At 43.2% G+C, this 22,239-nt stretch overlaps 2 protein-coding genes across 3 annotated transcripts; both read right to left on the reverse strand.

Moving 5' to 3' along the window:
• Positions 1-1,386: 1,386 nt before the first annotated feature.
• kif14 (kinesin family member 14) lies at positions 1,387-16,257 on the reverse strand. 2 transcript variants are annotated; one of them, XM_031575479.2, is made up of 30 exons: positions 16,093-16,257; positions 14,419-15,415; positions 13,889-14,140; positions 13,669-13,756; positions 13,455-13,553; positions 13,304-13,356; positions 13,130-13,160; positions 12,757-12,864; positions 12,410-12,526; positions 12,173-12,291; positions 11,479-11,651; positions 10,973-11,120; positions 10,797-10,860; positions 10,154-10,338; positions 9,648-9,750; positions 8,836-8,993; positions 8,471-8,618; positions 8,056-8,208; positions 7,805-7,937; positions 7,504-7,636; positions 7,120-7,255; positions 6,531-6,634; positions 5,476-5,576; positions 4,554-4,787; positions 4,058-4,245; positions 3,692-3,844; positions 3,314-3,436; positions 3,020-3,094; positions 2,435-2,582; positions 1,387-2,337 (listed from the first exon to the last, which is right to left on the reverse strand). In XM_031575479.2, exons 2-30 carry the CDS (start codon positions 15,336-15,338, stop codon positions 1,952-1,954), a joined length of 4,833 nt encoding a protein of 1,610 aa, XP_031431339.1. In that variant the 5' UTR covers positions 15,339-15,415; positions 16,093-16,257; the 3' UTR covers positions 1,387-1,951. The 2 variants fall into 2 exon arrangements, with proteins under 2 accessions (XP_031431339.1, XP_031431340.1); XM_031575480.2 differs by lacking the exon at positions 16,093-16,257 and having other exon boundaries at positions 14,419-15,756.
• A 77-nt stretch (positions 16,258-16,334) lies between these two features.
• ddx59 (DEAD (Asp-Glu-Ala-Asp) box polypeptide 59) lies at positions 16,335-21,412 on the reverse strand. Its single transcript, XM_012825363.3, has 7 exons — positions 20,353-21,412; positions 19,488-19,673; positions 19,118-19,207; positions 18,778-19,029; positions 17,938-18,090; positions 16,793-16,921; positions 16,335-16,679 (listed from the first exon to the last, which is right to left on the reverse strand). Exons 1-7 carry the CDS (start codon positions 21,184-21,186, stop codon positions 16,422-16,424), a joined length of 1,902 nt encoding a protein of 633 aa, XP_012680817.2. The 5' UTR covers positions 21,187-21,412; the 3' UTR covers positions 16,335-16,421.
• Positions 21,413-22,239: the final 827 nt, after the last annotated feature.

Genomic DNA, 22,239 nt, shown 5'->3' on the forward strand with positions numbered 1-22,239 from the left:
GGGTGTAGCCACAATTTTGCTGGCTGGAAAGGCGGCACGCTGTGCTTCACATGTTCTACAGTGTTTACATCCTGGCTCATGACAGAGACGTCTTTGGCTGGGACTTTCACCACAAAATTAAACCGCCAAATTCCGCCACAATTTTCAAGCGACGTGTTGACACATGGTTTTGTGAACTTTGAACTGTAGCTTACTCTTCTACTTACTAAATAATGTCCCAAACCATTATTGATAAAAACAACTTTCATTCAAACTCAAAAGAGCACAACGCCTTGGCCAAGCTAAACACCAGAATTGATTTCAGGGGAGCACATAGAAATAACAAAGAAGGTACAGGGTTCTATGCTCAGTTTCCAGAGATTTTGTGGTTAACAGAAAGTGTACCATGTATGGCAGCCATTTGTTGTGACGAAAGGGAGATGATGCGTAATGTTTGCACCCATATTGTTATAGTTCTACCAGGTTCTGAAAGACACTCCCTATTCAAGTGTAAGGTACAAAAGGCCTGCTCTTGCAGGGGTAAAGACAAAAACAAACCATCTAATGTAGTGGGACTGATCACCACTTTGCCCTGGACCATGTGTTAAAAGCTAACAATGTAAGGGGAGTTTGGGCATGGAAGATAACATTGGCAACCATTCTGGAGTGACTAATGGCACCTCATTCAACAACACCTTACAGCAGGCAGATAAGCTCTCAGAGCCATTTTTATTTTACAGGTCATAAAAGCTTGCCAGTAGCCGTAGAAGGGTAGACACTATTATGCTTGCAGACACATACATAAGAAATGTAGCTCAACAAAGTCTGGCTTGTTATATTTATCAATACCAATAGATGAAAGTTTTACACGAGTCTCAGAAAACTTTGAGGTTATCCTTCCTGGATATTTTTGTGTGTGTGCAGAAGTTTGTTGAAACTGATGGTATGGTCCCATGGTAGCAGTAAAATATCGTAATCACTATTGCACTATAACACACATAACCTTTTTTCTACTATTGCTGAACAACACAGCCACTACTTACTAGGGTTAAAGTGGAAGATGTCTGGTGATTTGTGCTCATCATGCGTTTCCACTCACATTAAATGTTTCTAACAGAATTTGAGCAGGGCAAAATTATATAGGTATAGGTTCAGTTTCATTGATGTAAAATTGAATCTTCATGTAAGGTTTGATTTGCACATTAACTAACAAACCCTTCATCTCTGAAGAATAACGGAACTCCTGTAATACTTTGAAACTCCTGATGGTTCACAAACAGATGCTCTTAAAAGGTATGTTGTAGGGTGCATTTACATGTGTAAATGAAAGGCCCTTACCAGCAAACCCAAAATGGCCATCCTCATTATTAAGCCAATCCATGCCAAGAGATGGAAAAACATACAATATATAATAGAACACATGCATATACATTTAATATAGCAAAACACCAATATTACATGATTTGCCAGCACAAAGTGAGTTTTCATACAAAATGGAAGGCATTATTTTTTTTCTTACAGTATAACCGAATGGTGTATTGTAGAGTTAAAAAAGTATGGGCTGTGTAATAGGTCAAGTGCAAAAATACAAATATTTTCATACAAACATGTCTTCAATTTGTTATGTTATAGAATATCCACAGCACCATATAACCGACATTCAATTAATTAATTCAATGCAAAATAATAATGTTATAATTTTATCTATCAGTATTAAAAATTAACCAAATTTTACAATGGAGAAAATTGTACCCAGTCCTTCATGCAAATAGTGCAATCTTTGACTCTCAGCTAAATATGGCTAAACAAATGTGTACAGCTGTGCCATTCAAGAAAAAAAAGTAGTGCAATTAAATAACTGACCATTCGCATACAGGTAAGCCGTTAATAAGCATTTTTCCTATTAGATCATATAGAAACACATAGGCATCCAAGTATCCTAATGGCCCTTGACCCACTAGGTCAAAGCAGCTCACACCCACTGGACATCCTTAGAAACAGGCGTAGGCCCTGCCAGGCTGTACATTATCTTAGGCACAGTCTTGTTTCTGGGTGGTAGGGAGGCGAGGGAGGAGTTACTCCCCACACTTGTGTTACACTCCTCCACTGACCTCCTCGAGCTACCCTCACTGCCTGTAGAGTCCCGCGCTCTCGCCCTGCCACTCTTAAACGCAGTCGCCAATGAACGCAGAGCTGCGTGGACATCGTCGCGGGCGTCCATGATGCTCTGGACGCAGGGGAGCTGCAGCCCTGCCCCACCGGTTCCAATGCCAGCTTGCCTCGGCAGGCCACTAATGATGTCATCAATTACCCTGGAAGAGGACTGGATGGCAACAATGCTGCCGTCATCACCTTTTCCTGTGGAATGAAGACAATGGAGACAGGAACATGGTTTAAAGTGAGAGTTATGAGGCTCAGAGACAGTGAGTGGATGGGTAGAGGGGGGCTCTGGTACCTCTGAAAGAGAGGGACAGGGACGAGTGAAGCTGCCGCAGAGCCAGGTTGAGCTGGAAGAGGGAGACTGCTGAGGTCCGCACTTCACACAAGCACCTCGCCACATCCGAGGCCTCGTCTCCAGCTCTTTCTAAGGAGTCCTGTCCCTGCTGGGATGGAAAGATACACATGCATACAGAATGATTTCCTTGCCAAAATATTGGAGAATGAGAAAAACAAAACAAACATAGCATAACAGAATATGAATTAAACACATAATTAATCGACTTAAATAGCCTGCACATGCTTCTTCCGGACCAGACACACACACACACCTCTATTCTGTTCTGTTTATGTAAAAAGCTTACAAGGAGCATGGAGTTTGGGCATGGAAGATAACAGTAATTGTTTTGCTGGGGTGACTGATGGCGCCTAATTCAACACAATCATTACTGGGACGGCAAAGCATTTTACAGCAGGCAGATAAGCTCCCGGGCCATTTTGATTTTTACAAGAGCTGTAAAAGCTTGCCAGTAGCTGTGGGAGGAACATTAATCTGTCGACATGTTCCCCTTTGTCAGAATCAGAAGGCGGTTGTTATGCTTACTGAAATACTGCAGTAGAGGTAGCTCTGAAGGGCCTGGGCTGTGTCCAGAGATTTGGTTTTGAGGCTCTGCAAATGCTGCAAACACAATTGTAAAAAACGAAACACACATACAATTAGGTACCCCCATTTCATTCAACACATAAATACATAAATCGGAAACCCAAAATCCCCCTAAATATAGACTGTAATGTGAAGGTGTCTGACACTTCTGTTGGCATTAAAATATCCATCTATTCTACCCTAATGATCAGTCACAATGTACGAAATTAGCTTTAAAAAGGGGACCAACATCACCTGGGTTTTAGGATACATCAGTTGGGCTTCCCTCAGCATCTCTTTGCTGATGTTTTGTCCTTCCTCCAAAAGGCCATGAATGCCCCTACAGGTACCATCCAGTAGTGAGACCAGTGGGGGGCGCTATTTGAGGGAAAAGGGCAGAGGGCACAAGTTAGAAAGGTTTCCCCTGTAGCACTGAGCCTATTTGTTGATTACTTGAGTAAAATTTTAACAGCATTTAAAAAAAAGACAGCTGTGGAAGGGGACAGGTACAAAAAAGTGAAGCAGCCACGCTGTCCCGTCTCCATGGACACACTGTCCACACAAACGCTCTTGCTGTATTGTTGGTGTTGCAGCATTAAGCATCACCCATGGCAGTGACACGTTGTCTTTTACCTTGCCCACAGCATCAGAGCCAAGCTCCACCACATGCATCTCTGTCCCTGAGAGAGCCGAGAGGTGGCCAGTTACGCCCAGAGCTGCGCTGAAACACCGGTCCATCTTACTTTGGGCCTCGGTCACCATGGATGTGATTTCGGAGTCACAGCCCTGACCAAGACACAGAGAGAAGAGGAACAAAACATCTTTGTCATCATGTCTCCGATTATTCCAATTAAACACAATTACAATTACAGTGTGCATTTGTACTTGTACTGCCACACAGATAGAGTACATTATGTTGACCCTATGTGTTCTCTTTATGTGGACCCTGTATTCCTTTCATCTCTGTCCAGCAAATGAGAGAAGCCAATTCCTGCTCACCTGAATGAGAAGCTGAAAGTAGCCACCCATTTTCTTCACTTCAGTCTTGAGTTCCTCAGCAGTGTGGAAGACAGCGCCTTTGCATGGCTTGATGCTGGAAACCCAAATGAGTGTGGTGGACACTGCCCTCTCCATGGCCAGAGTACCCTTCATCAGCTGGGTCTGCGCCTCAACACTGCACACAAACACTGGAAGACACATTCAGATTAAACAAACAAAACAAAAATGATACAAAAGTATTTGGAGATCACGGCCTTGTCTCAGTCGCAATCTGTTATGCCCCAATAGTGATTCATACGTCAGCAATTATCAGCTAGTTTACTTAAAGGTGGAAAAAAATGTCAGGATATCAGCCATCTAAACCTGAATTCTGTCAGTAATATTAAATAACTGCCTTAACAAATGACCATAACATCATAAACCTTTCTCTCAAAATCTTTCTTAAAACAGTTTAAATTCTTATAATCATTCTTGTAGTGTACGGATTCAGGCTTACGATTCTCTGAGCTGTCTTCATCGAGCTGATTGTAGAGGGTGGTGATGGACTTCACCACAGCATGGATGCTCAGCAAGTCAGAGGTCAGCCTGTCAGCCACGCTGTCGTCGCTAGGGTGACACTGACGTAACCTGGCAACCGCCTGACCAATCATGTCTTTGCTGATGCCTGGCAGGGCGGAGTCTGAGATGCTGGAGAGATGGGACGGGGGTTTGTTCATTCCCATGAGTCCCACTGCCAAAAGATACAGGGCATTAGCGGTCAGCACAGTGCCACAAGTATTCAACATCCTGTGTGTGTGTGTGTGTATGTGTGTGTGTGTGTGTGTGAGAGAGAGAGAGTGTGTGTGTATGACATAACTTCATAATGTTGAAATAAACATAAGAGTACAATTTTATAGAGTTAGCTATTTTTAAGTCCAAAAGTAATATTTAGCATGATGTAATATTAACCCGCATTTATTTTATGATTGATCCAGTCACACAGTAAATCACTTTGACATTGTAACACAAGGTTAAAGTGACTTAATCCTCCTCAGATGTCAGCGCATACATCTGCAGTTCCAGCTGAAAGGGCCCACTCATGTGACAGATGGAAACTGTTGCTGCACTGTGGTAGCTGATTTGAAAACCAGTGCTTACATTTATTTGGACACGAAAGACTGGTTTTAAATAACCATTCCTTCTCTCTCTCTGCGGGGCTCGAGCAGCTGAGGCGGACCGTGCCTTTTTAACCTTGATGGACGGTCCAACCGGCATCATCTCAGGGGCGAGGAAATGAGGATTTGGAGTCCAGGAAAGCTCTTCTGGAACCGAGCCTCCTTCCATCAATACCCCCACACACTTACGCTGACTCTCTCCTCTCACACACATAAACACAGATCTGCTCCCCTCCCCCCCGTGGATAAATATGAGTGCTTTACCAGTGGACTGCGGTGCCGGGCTGTGCAAGCTCTGGATGGGGTGGACCCGGATCTCGTACAGCCGCCCAGAGATCCTCCTGCTCTTCAGCAAACTCCTACTTCTGTGCCAGAGCAAAAGAACACAGCAGTTTAGGACGACGTCTCTAATAACAGCAAACATGACATGAAGAGGGCTGGAAATGCTTTTTTCCCCTCTCCCAAACATACTGGATAATAACATCAAGTCTTGGAATTAGTTTTCTCTGTGTTGATGTCTACGTCAGCTAATTCTGAATAACAGTGAGGAAATCTACCCACTCATCATAATGACAACTAAATAGCCATGTCTTTTTTTATATATATGACAGACAGTCCAGGGCCAGCCACAACAAGAGAGGCACCACCGGGAGCAGTGACCTGAGGGTCACAGACCACTGCAGAGACAGGGAAAATCTCTGGGAGCCAGGCGCTCGCCAGGGTGCGTAGGAAACCCTGAAATGCCGCCATGTTGCCTTTGGCCTGCTGTCCCGCTGTCGATTAGCAGTGGTTAGCACTGGAGTAACAAACATGCCAAACAAGAGGACTAAAGACAGAAGAGGAGGAAACTCAAAAAGAGTGATTGTGGGGGTGGAGGAGGATGGGCTGGGGGTTAGTGAGTTGCAACTTAGGAGCGTGGTAAAGAGGAAAGCCAGCTTTTTTTTATGGGGGTGAAATTATTTAACAGCCTGAAAAATGGCATATGCTAATATTTTGTGGATGGTGAATTCATGCCACCATTTTGTGAAATACGCCATTGTGCTCCGGAGAGACTCCGCTTGAGTGTTCAGTCGTAAAAGTCAGACCGATCTTTACGGCCAAGGAAATTTGCACAATAAAAAATATGAAATACAAGCTGAGGGAGAGCAATGCATAAAATATTAATAAGCACTACAGTTGTGAACAGCAGAGGGATGGAATGACTGGAGACTAGGGAGAGAGAGAGAGATAGATAGAATGATAAAGGGAGAGAGAGAGAGAGAGAGAGAGAGAGAGAGAGAGAGAGAGAGAGAGAGAGAGAGAGAGACCATAGATATTACCTCCTTCGAGAGAGGGAGGAGGCACTGGAAGAGGCCGATATATCTTGTTCCCACTCATCATTGGGGTCGTAAAACACATCGTCGTCTTTGGAGGCTCGGTCCCCCTGAGAGAAATAAATTAGCGCGTGATCTCAGCCAATATTTCTCTTTTAATTAACAGAAAACCAAAAACAACACTATGTCACCATGACAGGCTCTTTGCCCAACAAAAAAATCTGTTTGTCTAAAGCGCCATTGTCAAATCTTTGGCAGCGCACTATAGCGCGAAAGCTAGGGCAACAGGTTTGTTGTGCAAGCCCTAAATGGGCTGGTCATGCGTCTGTTGGCTTAGATAAGAATGGTTCAAAGCGCTTGTACAATTTATCTGGGCCATATTTCACTAGTAAGATATTGATGTTGTATGTGTTCAGACTACTATAAACAGTCACTTGTCTCAACCAACCATTGTCTGAATTAACACAATCAACATTGTCAAAGAGCAAGTTGATGGAAGGATATGCCCCTGTTGCCAAAGTAAATCGGCAAGCTTTACATTTCACTCTAGCTAAACACCGGGGGAAAAAAACATAGCTTTCCACCGGGTCTGTACCTGGTCCAGTTCTCTCATGGCTGCCAGGCTGCTCTGGAACTTCTCCAGGCTCCAGAAGGTGGAGATGCCCAGCTTGGTGTTCTGGACCTGGACCTGTAGCTCCCCGTCTCCACTCCCCTGGGCAGACACTTCAAGCCTTCATGAGTGGGAGAGGTTCAAACCGCAAACAAAAAAAAATAAAAAGGCTATGAACTATAACAGGATGTTTGACAGGGAGCGAGCTTGGCCAAGAATTTGGAACGATACACACATCGAAACGCATTACTGTAACTGACATTTTCTCTTTGCAAATAGTTTTTGCGGTGGTGGTGTATTTGAGACATTCCAAAATACTAGGTAAATTACATAACAAATGAAGTGATGGTTAACACATGGTATAACTACCTGCTGAAAATGGTGTGTTTCCTCAGCTTTTTGCCAATGGCGTTTGCCTCCTCAATCATCAGGGACAACTTCATAGCATCCCACTGTGGTGGAGCTGAGGACTGAGCTGGACCTGAGCCAACACCACTGAGGCCTTCAGCAACATCAAGAGAGGGAAGACACTTTCTGGCATTGTGTGTACAAACAACACAGAAACACTCCCACATACGCCTTTGTTTATTAGAGGGCATCCCTATTACTTGCGTCATATTTATTATACCATGGCGATAACCTACACATTTTTGTTAAGTCAACAACATACCAATTTTTAGAGCGTTATTTGTCCTCATGGCTCGTTTCTCCTGGATTTCGGCAAGATCCTCCGCAATCTTCCTCTTTTCAGCTTCCAGAGCTCCAATGATTTTGGCGTGCCTTATGTCATGGTCTGCCATGGCCTTGAATATGGGACGAAACGAAACAGATCAAACAGATAGACAGAGCATAAAATGATGACACCAAAGAGCCGCTGTATTTCCTTCCTTCTCATCAACCCACGCTCCCCCCCCCACTCACCTGTCTGGTGGCCCGCGCCTCCATGTGGAGCAGTTTCTTGTGGGTGCTCACTTCCAGCTCCAGGTGGGACTTGGCGGTCTTGAGCTCCTCCATCTTGCTGGCCACTCTTTGACTGTCCAGCTCCTGCATCCTCTTCCGCTGGGTCTCCTCCTCCTGAGGGACAGCCAATGTATGGAATGAGCCATGGCAGCTACATTACGCATTCACTCGTAAGAGCTTGCTGTGTTTTCTGATACTTTCTGAGGGAAAAACTTGGGCTTGGGGTTTTCAGAAGTCATAAATCCACCCAAAAACAACATTAGTCGTTACTAGCGCTGTTTCTGACGGTTGCACTTAGCAGTAAATTATGTACACATTAATCTAGAACTGGTCCATGTTGTGTATCAGCTCAGTCACACACTGAAATATCACATACCAGTTCCTGCTCTAGAGTTTTGATTCGGTCCTCGTAGACCTGCTTCTGTGAGATCAGCTCTTTCTGCGCCATCTCTTTGGCCACCTGGATACCCTGCATCATCTCCTCTTTCGCCTTAAATCGTGCCGCCTCAATCTCAGCCTCCAGTCTGGGATTACAGGAGAAATTACAATGGACAAAGCTTTTACATTCTATTCTTGACAGACAGATTAGTCTTTTAGGCTCAAAAAGAGAAAAGTCATAAATAACTGTTAACTCATAATTTTGGTACATGGAAAAAACATTTCGTTTTCGTTTCTTTCGTCCTCCCCCAGTTCTGGCATGCACACTTTCAACGAAGCAGAAAAACACATGTTTGAACTCACTTAGCCCTCTGGGCAGCGAGGAGCTCGTTCTTGGCAAACTCAAAGTCCTTGTGGCCATCGCCAGCACTGGACCAGCAGGAGACACGCTTCCCACTCTGCACCTCTGTGGGGTGGTTGAAGCGGAAGTAGTGATCGCCGCCGAGGATCACCCTGTCGCCCTGAAAACAATGAAACTCATTCAACATCGCTGATAGGGTGGGAGGGTGATCTCACAAAGATCTACAAGGTGGGGGGGTGGCACTAAAATCAACTCCTAACACAAATCAAACCCCATTATAACATAACAGCTTTAGCCGTTATACATTGGAGAAAAACAGGAGTTGGTAAAAGGTGCCTTTGTTTTTTTTGGGAGAGTATTTTTGGTGCAGTCAGCAAATAATATAAAACATGCTTTATGAATGTAAAATTCCACTGTGTTGTTTGCATTCACCCTTCGAATATTTTCCGCTGAACCAAAGTCAAGCCTTTATATAATCAGATAACTGTGGTGAGTAAAACCAGGGTACGCCTTAAAATAAAGAACATTCAACAATCCACATGTCAATTACCCCCCCGCCCGTGTCAACAATATCTGAAACAAAGACTGATTAACTGCTGACTAGACCTAGCAAAGCCAATATAAACCACCAGGCAAAATTAGTTTCTCTAGTTTGCTTAAGCTGCTCTTCTGTACTGTTGACAGGAGAAAATAAATACAAAATAAATAAATAAAAAGAGAAAACAAACTACTTGTGAGCCAGATTCGACTCAGATTAGAGTCCCTTATTTCTACATTGAACCAAATCCAGCTTTCCATTTTTATTTTCTCTTACATGCTGAAGGACAGTGGATTCGGACACAAGGTTCCCATTCACGAAGGTCTTGGCATTCTCCATAGGCAAGATGCTGACTGTTCCATTTACATTGGAAATGACACTGAGAAGAGAAAAGAACGAAAAGAGAGCGGAAAAATCAGGCATGACCATGAATCACATTTACATGTTAAGAGAAGTGAGTCAGTCATATATAAACTTGCAAAGGATGGAGGCTTGGTGTCTGAGGAAACTGGAAAGAATCATGGCTTGAATGCAACCGACCCAGTCCATAACCAATTTGTATTCTGAACAACCGGCCATCTTTCAGTACAAATACATTTATATCAACTTAAGTCACCCAGGGCGCTCTAGAACATTCATTGTTTTGGAGACTTTAGTCAACAGTAGCACTAAATCGGTTAAAGTTAATGGCACTTTGAAATAAGTAGTTAACTTTCTCAATAAAAAAATATATATATTCGCCCTACACTGTCATTCTTGAACATAAACGGGTGCTTAGTTACCAGTGCTTATCTGCAATGAGTGCCCCAGACAGCTGGATGTCGTGGGCGGTTTCGGACTTCAGCCGGCCGACCTTGGTCTGTCCCTCCTTGATCATATATAAGAGCATCTCTGACAGTTGAGGGTCTTCATTCAGGTTGACGAGGTTGGGGAGCCGGTTGTCTACCTTAAAGGTGCTGCCCGCCCGCTGTTTCGTAGAGGAGACGTGAGAGAGAGAAAGAGAGAGAGAGAGAGAGAGAGAGAAAGAAAGAGAGAGAGAGAGAGAGAGAGAGAGAGAGAGAGAGAGAGAAGGCGAGAATGAGTCAAAGTCAATAGTACATGCCAAGTACAAGAAGAACAAATACATTTTCTTGATGGAAGTTTCCAACATAAAAAAGGAGAGAAAAAACCCAACATATATCCTAATGCTATGAAGTTACAAGCTTGGAAAATTGAACATGTATGAAAATGAAATATGAGAAACTTATTGGAAAGGTTTTCAGGATTACATTTACAGTTAGCTGGATGAGGCACCAAATCAGTTTCATGAAAAAATTATTATTGATAAACATATTGAAATATACACACACAAACACATAATGATAGAAAATATGACAATATCTGTTATAAATGTAATAACATAACACCTCCATGGCAATCAGTCACCTGTAGCTCTTTGGCCTCTTCTTTTTTCCGTTTTTCAGCCTGTTCCAGCTTCTCTCGCCAGGCACTAATGACATACAGAGATATCAGAAACACAGGGAAGCCCTCATCTAGTTTTTCTAATACACACAGGCCATTCCAGGAGCAGGCCTAAACTAATGACACCTCACAGTGCTCACCGGTGAACCTCAGCCATCTCTCTGTCCTGCTGAGTAAGCTGCATCTTCAGGGCTACAATCTCCTGCTGGAATAGCCGCATCTTCTCCGGTTCGATGCCCCGCAAGCCCGTTTGGGCCAACTTGAGTTTCTCCACCTCCGCTTTCAGCTCTATCCATGCACAACAATTAACCACAAAACACAAACAACTCATTACGCTAAATAAATAAACAAACAAATAAATAAGACCTCATTTATGTGTGAGAACCCTTCAGAGCTGTGCCACTTGTTCAGCTTCACAACAGTGCCATCTGATGGCATTAAGAATGCATTGCAAATGCAATCTCGTTTGAATAACACCTGCATGACAGTTTTAGCCCCCAGGTGAATGACGGTGCATAAATATGCCCTGAGGACAAGGCTGGACGGAAGTTTAATTGAAAAGAAGGGGGAGAGATGATGGATGTGTGCAAGAGTTGGCAGAGATGGAGGGAGAGGGGGGGGGGTTGAGTGGCAGGAGGGTGCTGACCTCTGATGAGTTTGGCGTTGGTGTCTTCGTTGACCTTGGCCACGTTGATGATCATGCGGGCCTGCTGAGCATAGCGCAGCGTGCTCAGGCTCTCCTCTACGTTGCTGGCGGCCGGACTCAGCGTGGCGATCATGGCCGTCTTCGAGTTCCCTCCCAGGCTCTCCTTCAGCAACCTAGAATCAGATAGCTGAAAATCATTTGCCTGACCAAAAGGCATTAAAAGATCCTTTTTCCCCGGCTAGTTCTTTGCACAATGAATCAGTGCCGAATGAATAGGAGTTCCAGCACTGATCAGATTCGACCAGGGTTCATATATCACTCAATCCACATGGTTGACAAAATACAATACTGGGGTAACATCTACTTTCTGAACCTCAAAATTCCATCTCTAGTGTCGGCACAGTAATAGCACTGCAATACTGCCAGAGAAAAAATAAAAGCAGATAATAATGGCCTCCATTCTTATTTCATGAGCACAAGGCCATTAAAATCTGTTTTTGGTTTAGACGTTGGTTCCATGACTGATTATTCTGTGTCAGTGACACAAGACAGTGTCAGGCTGGCAATGGCGCAAGAAGCAGCGCCTTCATTCAGCCATTTCCACTGCATTTCTCATTTGTACTATTCAACTGGTAATGCTTTGCAGACAGCCTTTACAAAAACGCAGTAACCTTCTTTAGCCATCCGTCCTTACCACGTGAGGACTGACTCCCTGTAAGGGGTGAAGACCTTTTTCCTGGTCTGGGCCTGTTCGGACAGCGCAGAGATGACCTTTCCCAGGGTCAGCAGAGACTTGTTGATGCTGGCTCCCTCCTGCACAGACACCACAAATGCAGTCTGAGGTACCTTTTAAACAGTGCTCTCAGGGATTCTTGTATGTGTTGCTTTTACTGTGGTGGCAGTAACAGAGGGACAATGTATGGATGTTTACCCGTAGTCGGTCTCCACTGGTTTGGGCAGAGGAGCAGCGCTCACTGCCAGCCAGATCCACCAGGTTTATTCGGCTGGTGATGGTGTGGTCATGCTGTTCTCCCTCCACTAACTCTGTCTGCAAAAATACATTCAGTCCATACAACTTCGTCCAAAACTTAAAATAAGCAACCTGGCTTTATTTTGGTTGCACATGGAATACTACATTGAGGCCATCACATTGGAATGCTCACATTAAGATGTTGAGAGCGAGTTGACCAAAAGTGTTCATACAATAACATTGTACAAACTAAGTCTAATACTAACACACTCTCAACCTGTGCAGGGAGTAAAAGAGGAATGTCTCACCTTGGTCTGAGTCAGAGTCAGAGTGAAGACTGAGTGAGACCTGGAGCTCTTGTCATTCATGCCAGTGGCTGCAGTGGCTCGCTGTTTATTGCCCAGCTCAAGCCAACCCTGAGAGAGAAAGATAGATAGACAGACAGACAGACAGACAGACAGACGGACAGACGGACAGACGGACAGAGGAAGAAAGAAAGACAGATACAAAGTTTATGTGTGTAATGTGACAGAAGTACACTGCAAAGAACCATCTTCCATTACATCAGATATATTTGCAGATGTTTCCCACATGTGGAGAAACCCTGGAGCAGACCAGCCATTCTACTGTGCTGTGTGTATGTGTGCTAATGTGGAGCAGGGGAAATATTATTATAATCACCTGAATGTCTGCATAGGAGCTCACCACATTTCTGCAAGAGAAAAAAAAAGCATTTTTCAATTATGACACACACCTTTAACATGCCAGACACTGATTTTACGGCCATTAGAATCCAAAGTTCACTTCAGAGGATTTACACAGCTGCTGCCTAAAGAGGTTTTAAGTATCACTCACGTGGAAAGGTCAGCAACATAAGGTCCATGAATGGGATGTTCACGAACTCTTAGCTGTAAATGCACACAAAACATAAAGTGAGGGATAAATAAAAGGGTGTAATGGGTCCTTGTAAAGTAAGTGAAAGTCAAACCAATAAAGTTATGCTTACCGGCAACCTTTTCTGGTTTTGTTCATCCTTCACAATGAGCAAATCGTGGATTTTTTCATTGTACACCTCAAAGTAGCTCATCTCCAAATGACAAGTGATCTGTGGAATTTAAAGTATTGTTATACGGCACAAAAATGAAACGTTCCCAAGGGCAAATTACTTTAAAACCATGTTAACCAACTAACACCAACATAAAAATCAGTAAATGGCTCACCTCTTTATTGTGATTCGTTGGCAGCCTGGAAAAAAGTTCCTCACAAAATCTTGGTGTCACCCCAACCTCCTCTCCAAACCCCATCATGCTGCACAAGAAAATTGCAGTAATGAAATGCAAGGAACTGTATAAAACTCAGGAATCAATGCAACCAGGCCAAAAACTTAACAACCAAAAACACATCTTCTGGATTTTTTTTTACTCTGAAACCAATACTCACGTGTATGACTTTCCAGATCCTGTTTGGCCATAGGCAAAAAGACAAGTGTTAAAACCCTCAAAGGCTCTTTCTAGGAGAGGTTTGGCTAATTTTTCATACACTATTTGTTGGCTGGCAAAATCAGGATCCTTCTCATCGATGGAGCCGAAAGAGAAGTCAAATGAAAATGTGAATCGCTTGGAGTCAGGGTGATGAACAACAGTTTCCTGATTATCCATGAAGATGACTTGGGTAGCCTTCTCCTTCTGTTCTCTTAAAGACAAAATACAAGTAGTTAATGCTTATTTTTAATGAGTTACCTACTGACCTGCATGATGAACTGTCCACATTTAGAAAATCAGTCAACTATGATGAAAGCATATTAAGAACAAAAACATAATTTGTTTCCAAAATCCCTTCCACCATTACACATGTAATTCGCTCCAACATGGATAAACACAGTTATTATGTCTTTTAACTGGGTGGAAGACAATTCGCTTAATTATAGGCAACCTTGCACAAAGACATGATCATAGAAAGCAGAGTCTTACCTGCTACTGAAAGGCCTCATTCTGACAGCCACAGCCACTGCGCTGTTTTCCATCTTGAAGGAATCCTGTGAGAGCTGAGTAACTTGAGAGGCAGACTCGATAACAGGTGGCGTTTCTGCGGACGCCCTAGACTTCGAAGCTCTTGAACTGCTAGCGGTCACGGATTTGGTGGCCTGTGTTGTGCGTGGGGTGTTCAGCGGCATTCTATTCTGACTGCAGATTGGCAACCTGTTGATTGGCCTTGGTGCACCGGGTCTTCCACAAGCTGAAGTCACCTGCGAGGGCGTCATGTGTCTCTCCAAACTTCCAGACTTGGTTGACACACTCTTGTTGGCGTCCCTCCCGGCCAAGCGCTCGAAGACCTCTTTCTTCACACTAAGTTTGCCAAATTGTGTTGTTTTGGTCGGGGTTGAAACTGTATTGCTCTGATAGTCTGACTTTGAAATATCCATTTTAGTAGTTAACTTAGGTGCCCGTTCAATAACTTGAGCAGGAGGGTTTCTTCGACCTACTATAGTATCCTTCGCTGGGGTTTTAAACACAATGTCTCGGACGCTACCTGAGCGCAATACATTTGAAGCACGAGGTGTGCGACTGTTCGGTTCTGAAAGGATTTTGGACTTTCGCGATACGGCACCACCAGGCCCTGGGTGACTTGCTTTTGCCCGAGCAGTGTTTGGCGTTTTGTCCACTGATCTTGTTCTGCGTTTCAAAGTCAATCTCTTTTGAGGGGCCTGAATTAGATTTTCAGCGTTTGATGTGTCCGAATTTTCGCCTTTCCCCGTGTCTTTATTCTCAGTTGTTCTCCTTTGGAGAGTAAGTCTTATACTTGAGTCATTTTCTTTCGAGGGGTCTGAGATTATGTAGGTCTTGTTTGTCTCTCTGGATCTATCCACAGATGCGGTGGTTTCATCCATCATGTCAGCTGTTTTGAGTTTTGACAGCTGATTCAATCGTACGTCTGATTTGCACTAACCATGTAGGGACGTTGTGGATTCTGAGAGGAATGAAGACATCCAAATTAAAACTAAAATCTACCAATTTTATATAAAATAGTAAAATCAACTAAAAGGATAGGTCAGTGCTCCAAGACAGGTTGTAATCACTTAGGTCCTCAATGAAACGTGACCTGTAAAATAAAGAAACTAAACTAAAGATTCTTTTACTGTTTCACATTAACTTTACGGGTTTCTGTTAAGTGACCTGATTCATTAATACATTAACGCTAACTGTTATCGTCAGGCAGCTCACTAATTACAAGAAGTAGCATTCTCTCACTAGTTACTCAATATAATGACCACCTTTCATTAGCAAATTGGCAACTTTGGCTAGCTGACAGTTAACGTTAGCTAAAGTACCTGATTGTTTTGTTATGCTTTCCGCCCACTTATTCGTTCAAAACATAGCCTAGCTAACGTTATAGCAACTGTATCGCTATAATGTCCATTAGCTAGCTATCCGTATGCTAGCTACCACTAGCTGCCTTACATCTGAATCATAACTTTACAGTTCGGAAAATGTTAACCTTAGTACCCGTAAAAGGTAGTAACAAACTACAGTTAAATGAGAGCAAATGTTACTTACACCACTAGGATGTGGCAATATCAAAGATAATGTCTAATGTTGTGATGAAGGCAAAACGCTATTTTTACTAAGCCAACGTTATTTGTTTACCTTATTCCAAAACGCTGTCCCTTCTCTCCTGCCTCTTTCCGCTTCAATTTTCAAACTCCCCAGGTCGTCTTCCATTGGCTCTTCTAAAAACATTACGTCATTACAAGAAGTAACTGCAATGACAATGATCCGCCGAGGGGCGGCAGCATTTCTTAGTTCAAGACGTTGAAGACAGTGCATTGTTACAATTAACGAAGATTTTGTTGATGAAAACATACAGGGAATAACTCGCAGACATCGAATTCAAAGAAATGCGTTTCATTTTATTCATTCGATGAAAATATACAAAACTATACAAAAGTGGCAAACCAGAGATGATACACCATTGACTATTTCCTAACAGTACTTCTGTCATGTTTTCTAATAATATCAAGCAGGTTCTCCTTGGTGACAACAGTGTCTTCCTTTCTCTGCCGCTTCTCCCTCCGTTGCTGCTCGACCAGATATGGGGAGTTGAGGACCTGAGGCGGTAACTGGGAACCTGTGGGCTTCACTCTGTTTACAACCTGAAGAAACAGCCGCTTGTGGTTGTTGTTGAGGAAGGTTATGGCAGTGCCTCTATGACCCAGTCTTCCTGCTCTACCAATCTGGAAAACATAATCAACAGTGTTGTAATGTAAGTTGCAATAAAGCAATCATTAAGGAAATTATAGGTTGTATTGTATTAAGCTCCAGTGCACATTCTTGAAATTGTTTGTACCTGATGGACATATTCATCCATGTTGGAGGGCATGTCAAAGTTCACCACCAGCTTGACGTTGACCAAGTCTAAGCCTCTGCCCAAGACCCCGGTGCTGATGACCACTTCAAAGTCTCCATCAAGCAAGCCCTACAACAGTTAAAAAGTTCAAACTCTTGCCTCACTCCCCTGTGAAATTCAACTGTGTACTTGCCATATACATCCCTTCCCCATATTATATGGGGAAGGGCTGTATATGGCAAGTACACAGTACATATTATATTCACTACGTAGTAACCACAATTATTGTTTCCCCCATAGTTGGCTTTTATCATGGGAGAACATTGAATTATTTCGTTAATTATGTGTCATATTTTCATAATCTAATTTTAACTGCATTCTTTACCAACACTACTTAATAAACAACAAGTGCTAATGTATACCTAATCAGAATCACGTTTATTGGCCAAGTAAGTTTGCACAAACAAGGAATTGAAGTGGCTCTCATTGTACTTACACAAAATATACAACACAACACCGCACAAAACAATACAACGGTCTGAGAAATATATACAGGGAGGAATGGCTATATACAGGAGCTGTGAACTGTAAACACAACAAGTAGTGCAAAGAGTGGAGAGGGCAAGAGGTGCAGAGATAAATATTCAGTGGTAAGAGAATGACGTAAGAAGTAGTGTATACAGCCTGTACAGTTATACAGTAAAGGGTGGAATGTATTGCACATTTCGTATTTGAGATACGAGATAAAATACATCTTGAGATTTGAGATAAAATAAATATATAATATATATATATAATAAATATAATTTGTAGTTATAATTGTACAGTGGTTGTTTTGGTGACCCAGGGTTATTGCACAGTGCCACAGTGAATTAGCTGTTCATTTGTGAGACGACTAGGAGGAAGAAACTGTTTCTGTGTCTGGAGGTTTTGGCGAACAGGGTTCTGTAGTGCCTACCAGAAGGGAGAAGTTGGAATAGGTTGTGTCCAGGGTATGAGGTCTGCAGTGATTTTCCCTGCCCGCTTCCTGACTCTGGAGGTGTACAGGACTTGGATGGTGGGCATGTCGGCACCGATGATAAAGAAACCATTTGTGCCTTTAAACAGTAATCACAACATCCTACACCATCAACCAATTTTCTCACCTTCAAGATCCTGTTGCGCTCATGCTGGGTCTTGTCAGAGTGAATGGCCACCGTTTTAAGAACCATCACCTTCTGCACAGCCTCACAGAGCAGGTCTGCCCCAAGCTTACAGTCCACAAATACCACCACAGGCGGCTGGTAAAGCTTCCTGTCCTGTGTAGAGAAAAAAAAACAAAGCAGGGGTAGTGTTGGAAAACCAATAAAATAACATGAACTCCAAATTCACTTGTGGAGGTGAAAGATAATATAAGTTTAAGGCCAATTACCACAGCGATAACTTTATAAAACAATAAGTCTTTAATGAGAAAGGAGGGTACAGGGCTGGCCATATGTAATTTCAGAATGTTTGAAACAACAATCCTGAAAATCTTTATTCTCTTTAAGCATCGAGAAAAAAAACGACTTACAGCATTAGGTCTGCCAAATGTTTAATGTCTTTGGGAATGTAATTGATGAGGAAATGCAAGAGGAAACCTGAGAAGTATTACTTACATGCTCTTGACATGCTTATGCATTTAAATGGCAATGGCAATGGCAATAGGAGCGCAGCCATTTCCTGGTTGCTACCCCACGCATGGATTGTGGCATTTTTCAAATCAGGGCCATGGCCAAGAGCCCAGCCTCTGTTTGGGGATGGGGTGGGGGTGTTAGAGCTGTGTTGTCCCTCTAAATATGGTTGAGAGGGTTGTTTGCTCTCAGATCCACCCGATTTGTAACTAAGCCCTTTTGCCAGCGTACCTCTGTTGAACAGTGAGTATACCAAGGCACTGTGAAGCAATCCAACTATAGAGTCAGTGTTGATACTTTGCCATGCTAGGCATGTGTAAATAAAATACCCACACTCAGAATTTCAAACAGTTTCTTCTTCTTTGAAGGCTCTTCGACCCAGAGAACTATCTGCCGGATATCGGCACATGGTTGGTTCTTCTCTCCAATGGTGATTCGGACAGGATCTTGAGTTAGACGTGCCGCTAGCTGCTCAGTTGCCAGGGGAATGGTGGCAGAAGTCAGCAGAGTTTGCCGCTCTTTTGGAACTTCCTCCAAGATATCAAGGACCTGCTGCTGAAACCCCATCTTTAGCATGGTGTCTGCCTGGACAGACATTAAGATGATTCAGTAAAGGAAATAAACAGGCATAACAGATATTTTTTTGAGTTTTATGTTGTAGAAACCTACACACCTCATCCACAACCACAGTCTTCACTCCATTCAGTTGCACTGCCTTCTGTTTGAAGATTTCAAGGAGTCTCCCAGGAGTCGCTATAATTATCTTTTGAAGGAAAAAAAAACGTAATAAATGTTATAGGGATCTGATTCATCATGCTTGAAATTGATTTAAATGTGCTTATACAAATTCACTCAGTGTGCAAATACTAGAATTCCCTCTCACTCTACAACCAATCTATTCTCAAAATTAGAGATTATAAATAAACCCCATTCCCTCAGTCCCGAGGCATTAGCTGAAAACGGCCTAGTTTCATATTGACCTCATTACTTCCTCAGGCTGTGGGCCATTTTGGGAGCAGCGCTGGTGGCCTCCTGAGTCGTACCTTGATGCTTTGCTTGAGCCTGTGAAGCTGAGGGGGCAAGGGCATGCCTCCTACCAGCAGGGCAGTCCGCATGTTGGGCAGCCCCATCACCAGCTCCTTAACCTGCCTCTCGATCTGGATGGCAAGCTCTCTCGTGGGGGTGAGAATGAGGCCTGCCGGACTGGATGGAGTTCGTCGGGTTCGTCTCTAAGGGGAGCAGAAGATAGAACAGAGATCATCAATGAGCCATCACCATGTCACGAATAAGTAATTTTATCTCACTAACACGTGATTCAAAATTCACTGTGCAATAAATATACCTCAGATTGTCTATAACAAACTCTTTAATGCTTAAATGTCACGCAAGGGATTGCGTCCATTTGGCCTCGTATTTCAGGTCTCTCCTGGCATTGCCACACCAGACTCGTGCTTTGGGCATGCGGCAGAGTCACTGATATAAATAGCTGCAGTGAGCCCTTATGAATTACTCATAATAACTGCGACTTCCAGAAAGTCTGAATACTTAGATGACTGGCTGCCAAGGGGCTTTGCGAGGTCTGGAGATGGACAGTTGCTGCAGAGGTTCAGTAACTTTGTTTTCCACTATTATGTTGTGAACCATGAGTGTAAAACTAAAATTAGGCCTTACCTAAAGCAACTGCATTGGCCTTTGTAAAAAGGCAATCGATTAAACTAGTAAATTCAAAAGTTTGTGACAATCAGAATAATATTCTGATATTGTTTTATTTAGAACTAGGTTGTCTTCCACTAAGTGCATTATGCCAGACATACTGAATACTGAACTTTGTGGCACCTGTCTGTTCACCACAATGTCCCCCAAACACAGAGCTTTCCCCATAACCCTTCATAATCCTTGGATTATTACCTCCAAGGCCCGAATGACCACTGGCAGAAGAAAAGCCACAGTCTTCCCTGAGCCTGTGTCAGCACTCGCAACCACATCCCTGCCAATGAGTGCAACAGGGATCATCTGCATTTGGATGGGGGTGGGCGCCTCATATCCAGCCTGGCTAAGATTCTTGCTGAGGACTGGGGGGAAACGGCAATGCTCAAACTCAATGATGGGTCTGACCACATCCTGGCCATCTGTCACAATGCCCAGCTCTCGTTTAACCTGCTGCACTTGCTCCTCTGTCAAGGAAGAAATAAAGTCGTCTTCTTTATACGAATACTCCTTCTCCTGGCCGCCCACTGCATTATTCGGAGCTGAGCATGCTGTCTGAGATAACTTGTCCCCCGTGGTTTGACTGCGACTCAAAATATCTGCCACTAAGCCTTTCCCCATGCTTGACAAGTGACTCGCCTTGCATTCTAGACTGCACACGTCATTATCGGTACTGTCGCAAATGTATTCACCGTATCGTCCACACATGACACAAACGGGCTCTCCCGGTTCTGGCCATCTCTGACTCTTTTTGAAAGACTTCACTGGATCCTCATATTCGCTGTCTTCTCCCGCGGGTTCCTCGGGTTCAGTGCAAAGGATGTCGCCCTTAGTAGGGCTGTCTGTGGCAGTGTTTACTGTCGTTTCGACTGGATCCTTTTGTATACATGTTTCCGCAATGTCATTAGGGGTTTCTGTCACAGGACACCTGGGATCTGCTGTTCCCTCAACGTCCTCCAAACTCACTTTGCACTTCTTCGGTACCTGAGGACTGTCCGAGGTTTTCTTTACCTTCAGTGATCTTGGCACAAACATATTCCTTCAGGTACTGCAGCTAACGTTAATGTTAAGAAGGCTAGCTTGTTGTCAGATCATACCACGCATAACGGATCGTCTAAACACGTGCATTGATAGGTATGGCAATTAACACAAATAAAAGTATTTTAAATAATATATATGATCACAAATCATGCCATTTACAAGCTGTTAAGTCTGGGATGTTGATATCTGTCGCTCGCCTTGCGTTTTCCCCCCAGTAAGTCGCCAGCATTATACGTCATCCGCCCGTTGCATTCTGGGCGTGGAAGTTTTATTGCATTATTCTATTTTTTCTTCTTCTTTTTTTGTCGATGTCAGTGTCGAATCTGTCATGACCCACTTTCTTACTTTCTGTACATTGCACGAGTCTACTAAAGCCACACCACTGAAAACTAAAAATTCTCAGCAGTAATATATCCTACACACATTACTTCCACCACTTCCATTATATCTTAACATGCTTGCCATGATGAGTTTCTACTAACCATTCGATATATGTGACCAGAATTATCTCTTTCAGTTATCTGCAAATTAATCTACGAAGTGATTTCACCGTCATTGTCGAATGCAAAGTGTTGCTTTTAGTTCATCTGGCAGAGCATATATAACATTATGAATGCACTAATAGTGCTATATTGTTTGGGTGTAGATTACTACGCAGGGCTACGCATATAGCTTGTTTTAGAATGACTCTAAGACCATGTAAATGTTGTTACGTTTTCTCACTAAAGAAATGCAGCAATTACAATGCACAGATATAATTAAAAGGAATGATCAAAACATTACATATCCTCCTCAGAAGAAGTGAACAGTTATTGACATCACATATGCCACTCTTGGGCGGACCGCGCAAGCGCAGTGAGGTGAGCCTTTCACAGAAGACGGAGTGCGGCAGGAAAACCGCAGAGAGCCAGATTGAATAGAGGAGGGAATGTACATTTTCCGAATGAAAACGTGTGGATATGAAAACACCAAGACGGCTTTGTGTTAAGGACAGAAACTGTATAGAATGGAATAGCTGTTTTTGCTGATTTAAAAAAAGGATTTATG

Source organism: Clupea harengus, chromosome 10 (genome assembly GCF_900700415.2).
Source record: "Clupea harengus chromosome 10, Ch_v2.0.2, whole genome shotgun sequence".
Classification (NCBI taxonomy): Eukaryota; Metazoa; Chordata; class Actinopteri; order Clupeiformes; family Clupeidae; genus Clupea; species Clupea harengus.

Excerpts from the sequence above, each read along its gene's own strand:
- kif14 (XM_031575479.2), bottom strand. The coding sequence starts at position 15,338 with ATGATGGATGAAACCACCGCATCTGTGGATAGATCCAGAGAGACAAAC. Across the intron at positions 12,292-12,409 it reads CCAGTGGAGACCGACTACGG|GAGGGAGCCAGCATCAACAA; the intron begins GTAAACATCCAT and ends GTGTCTGTGCAG. Across the intron at positions 4,788-5,475 it reads CCCGGCACCGCAGTCCACTG|TGGGACTCATGGGAATGAAC; the intron begins GTAAAGCACTCA and ends ATCTTTTGGCAG.
- ddx59 (XM_012825363.3), bottom strand. The coding sequence starts at position 21,186 with ATGTTTGTGCCAAGATCACTGAAGGTAAAGAAAACCTCGGACAGTCCT. Across the intron at positions 19,674-20,352 it reads TGGTCATTCGGGCCTTGGAG|AGACGAACCCGACGAACTCC; the intron begins GTAATAATCCAA and ends TGCTCCCCTTAG. Across the intron at positions 19,208-19,487 it reads GGCTCAAGCAAAGCATCAAG|ATAATTATAGCGACTCCTGG; the intron begins GTACGACTCAGG and ends TTCCTTCAAAAG.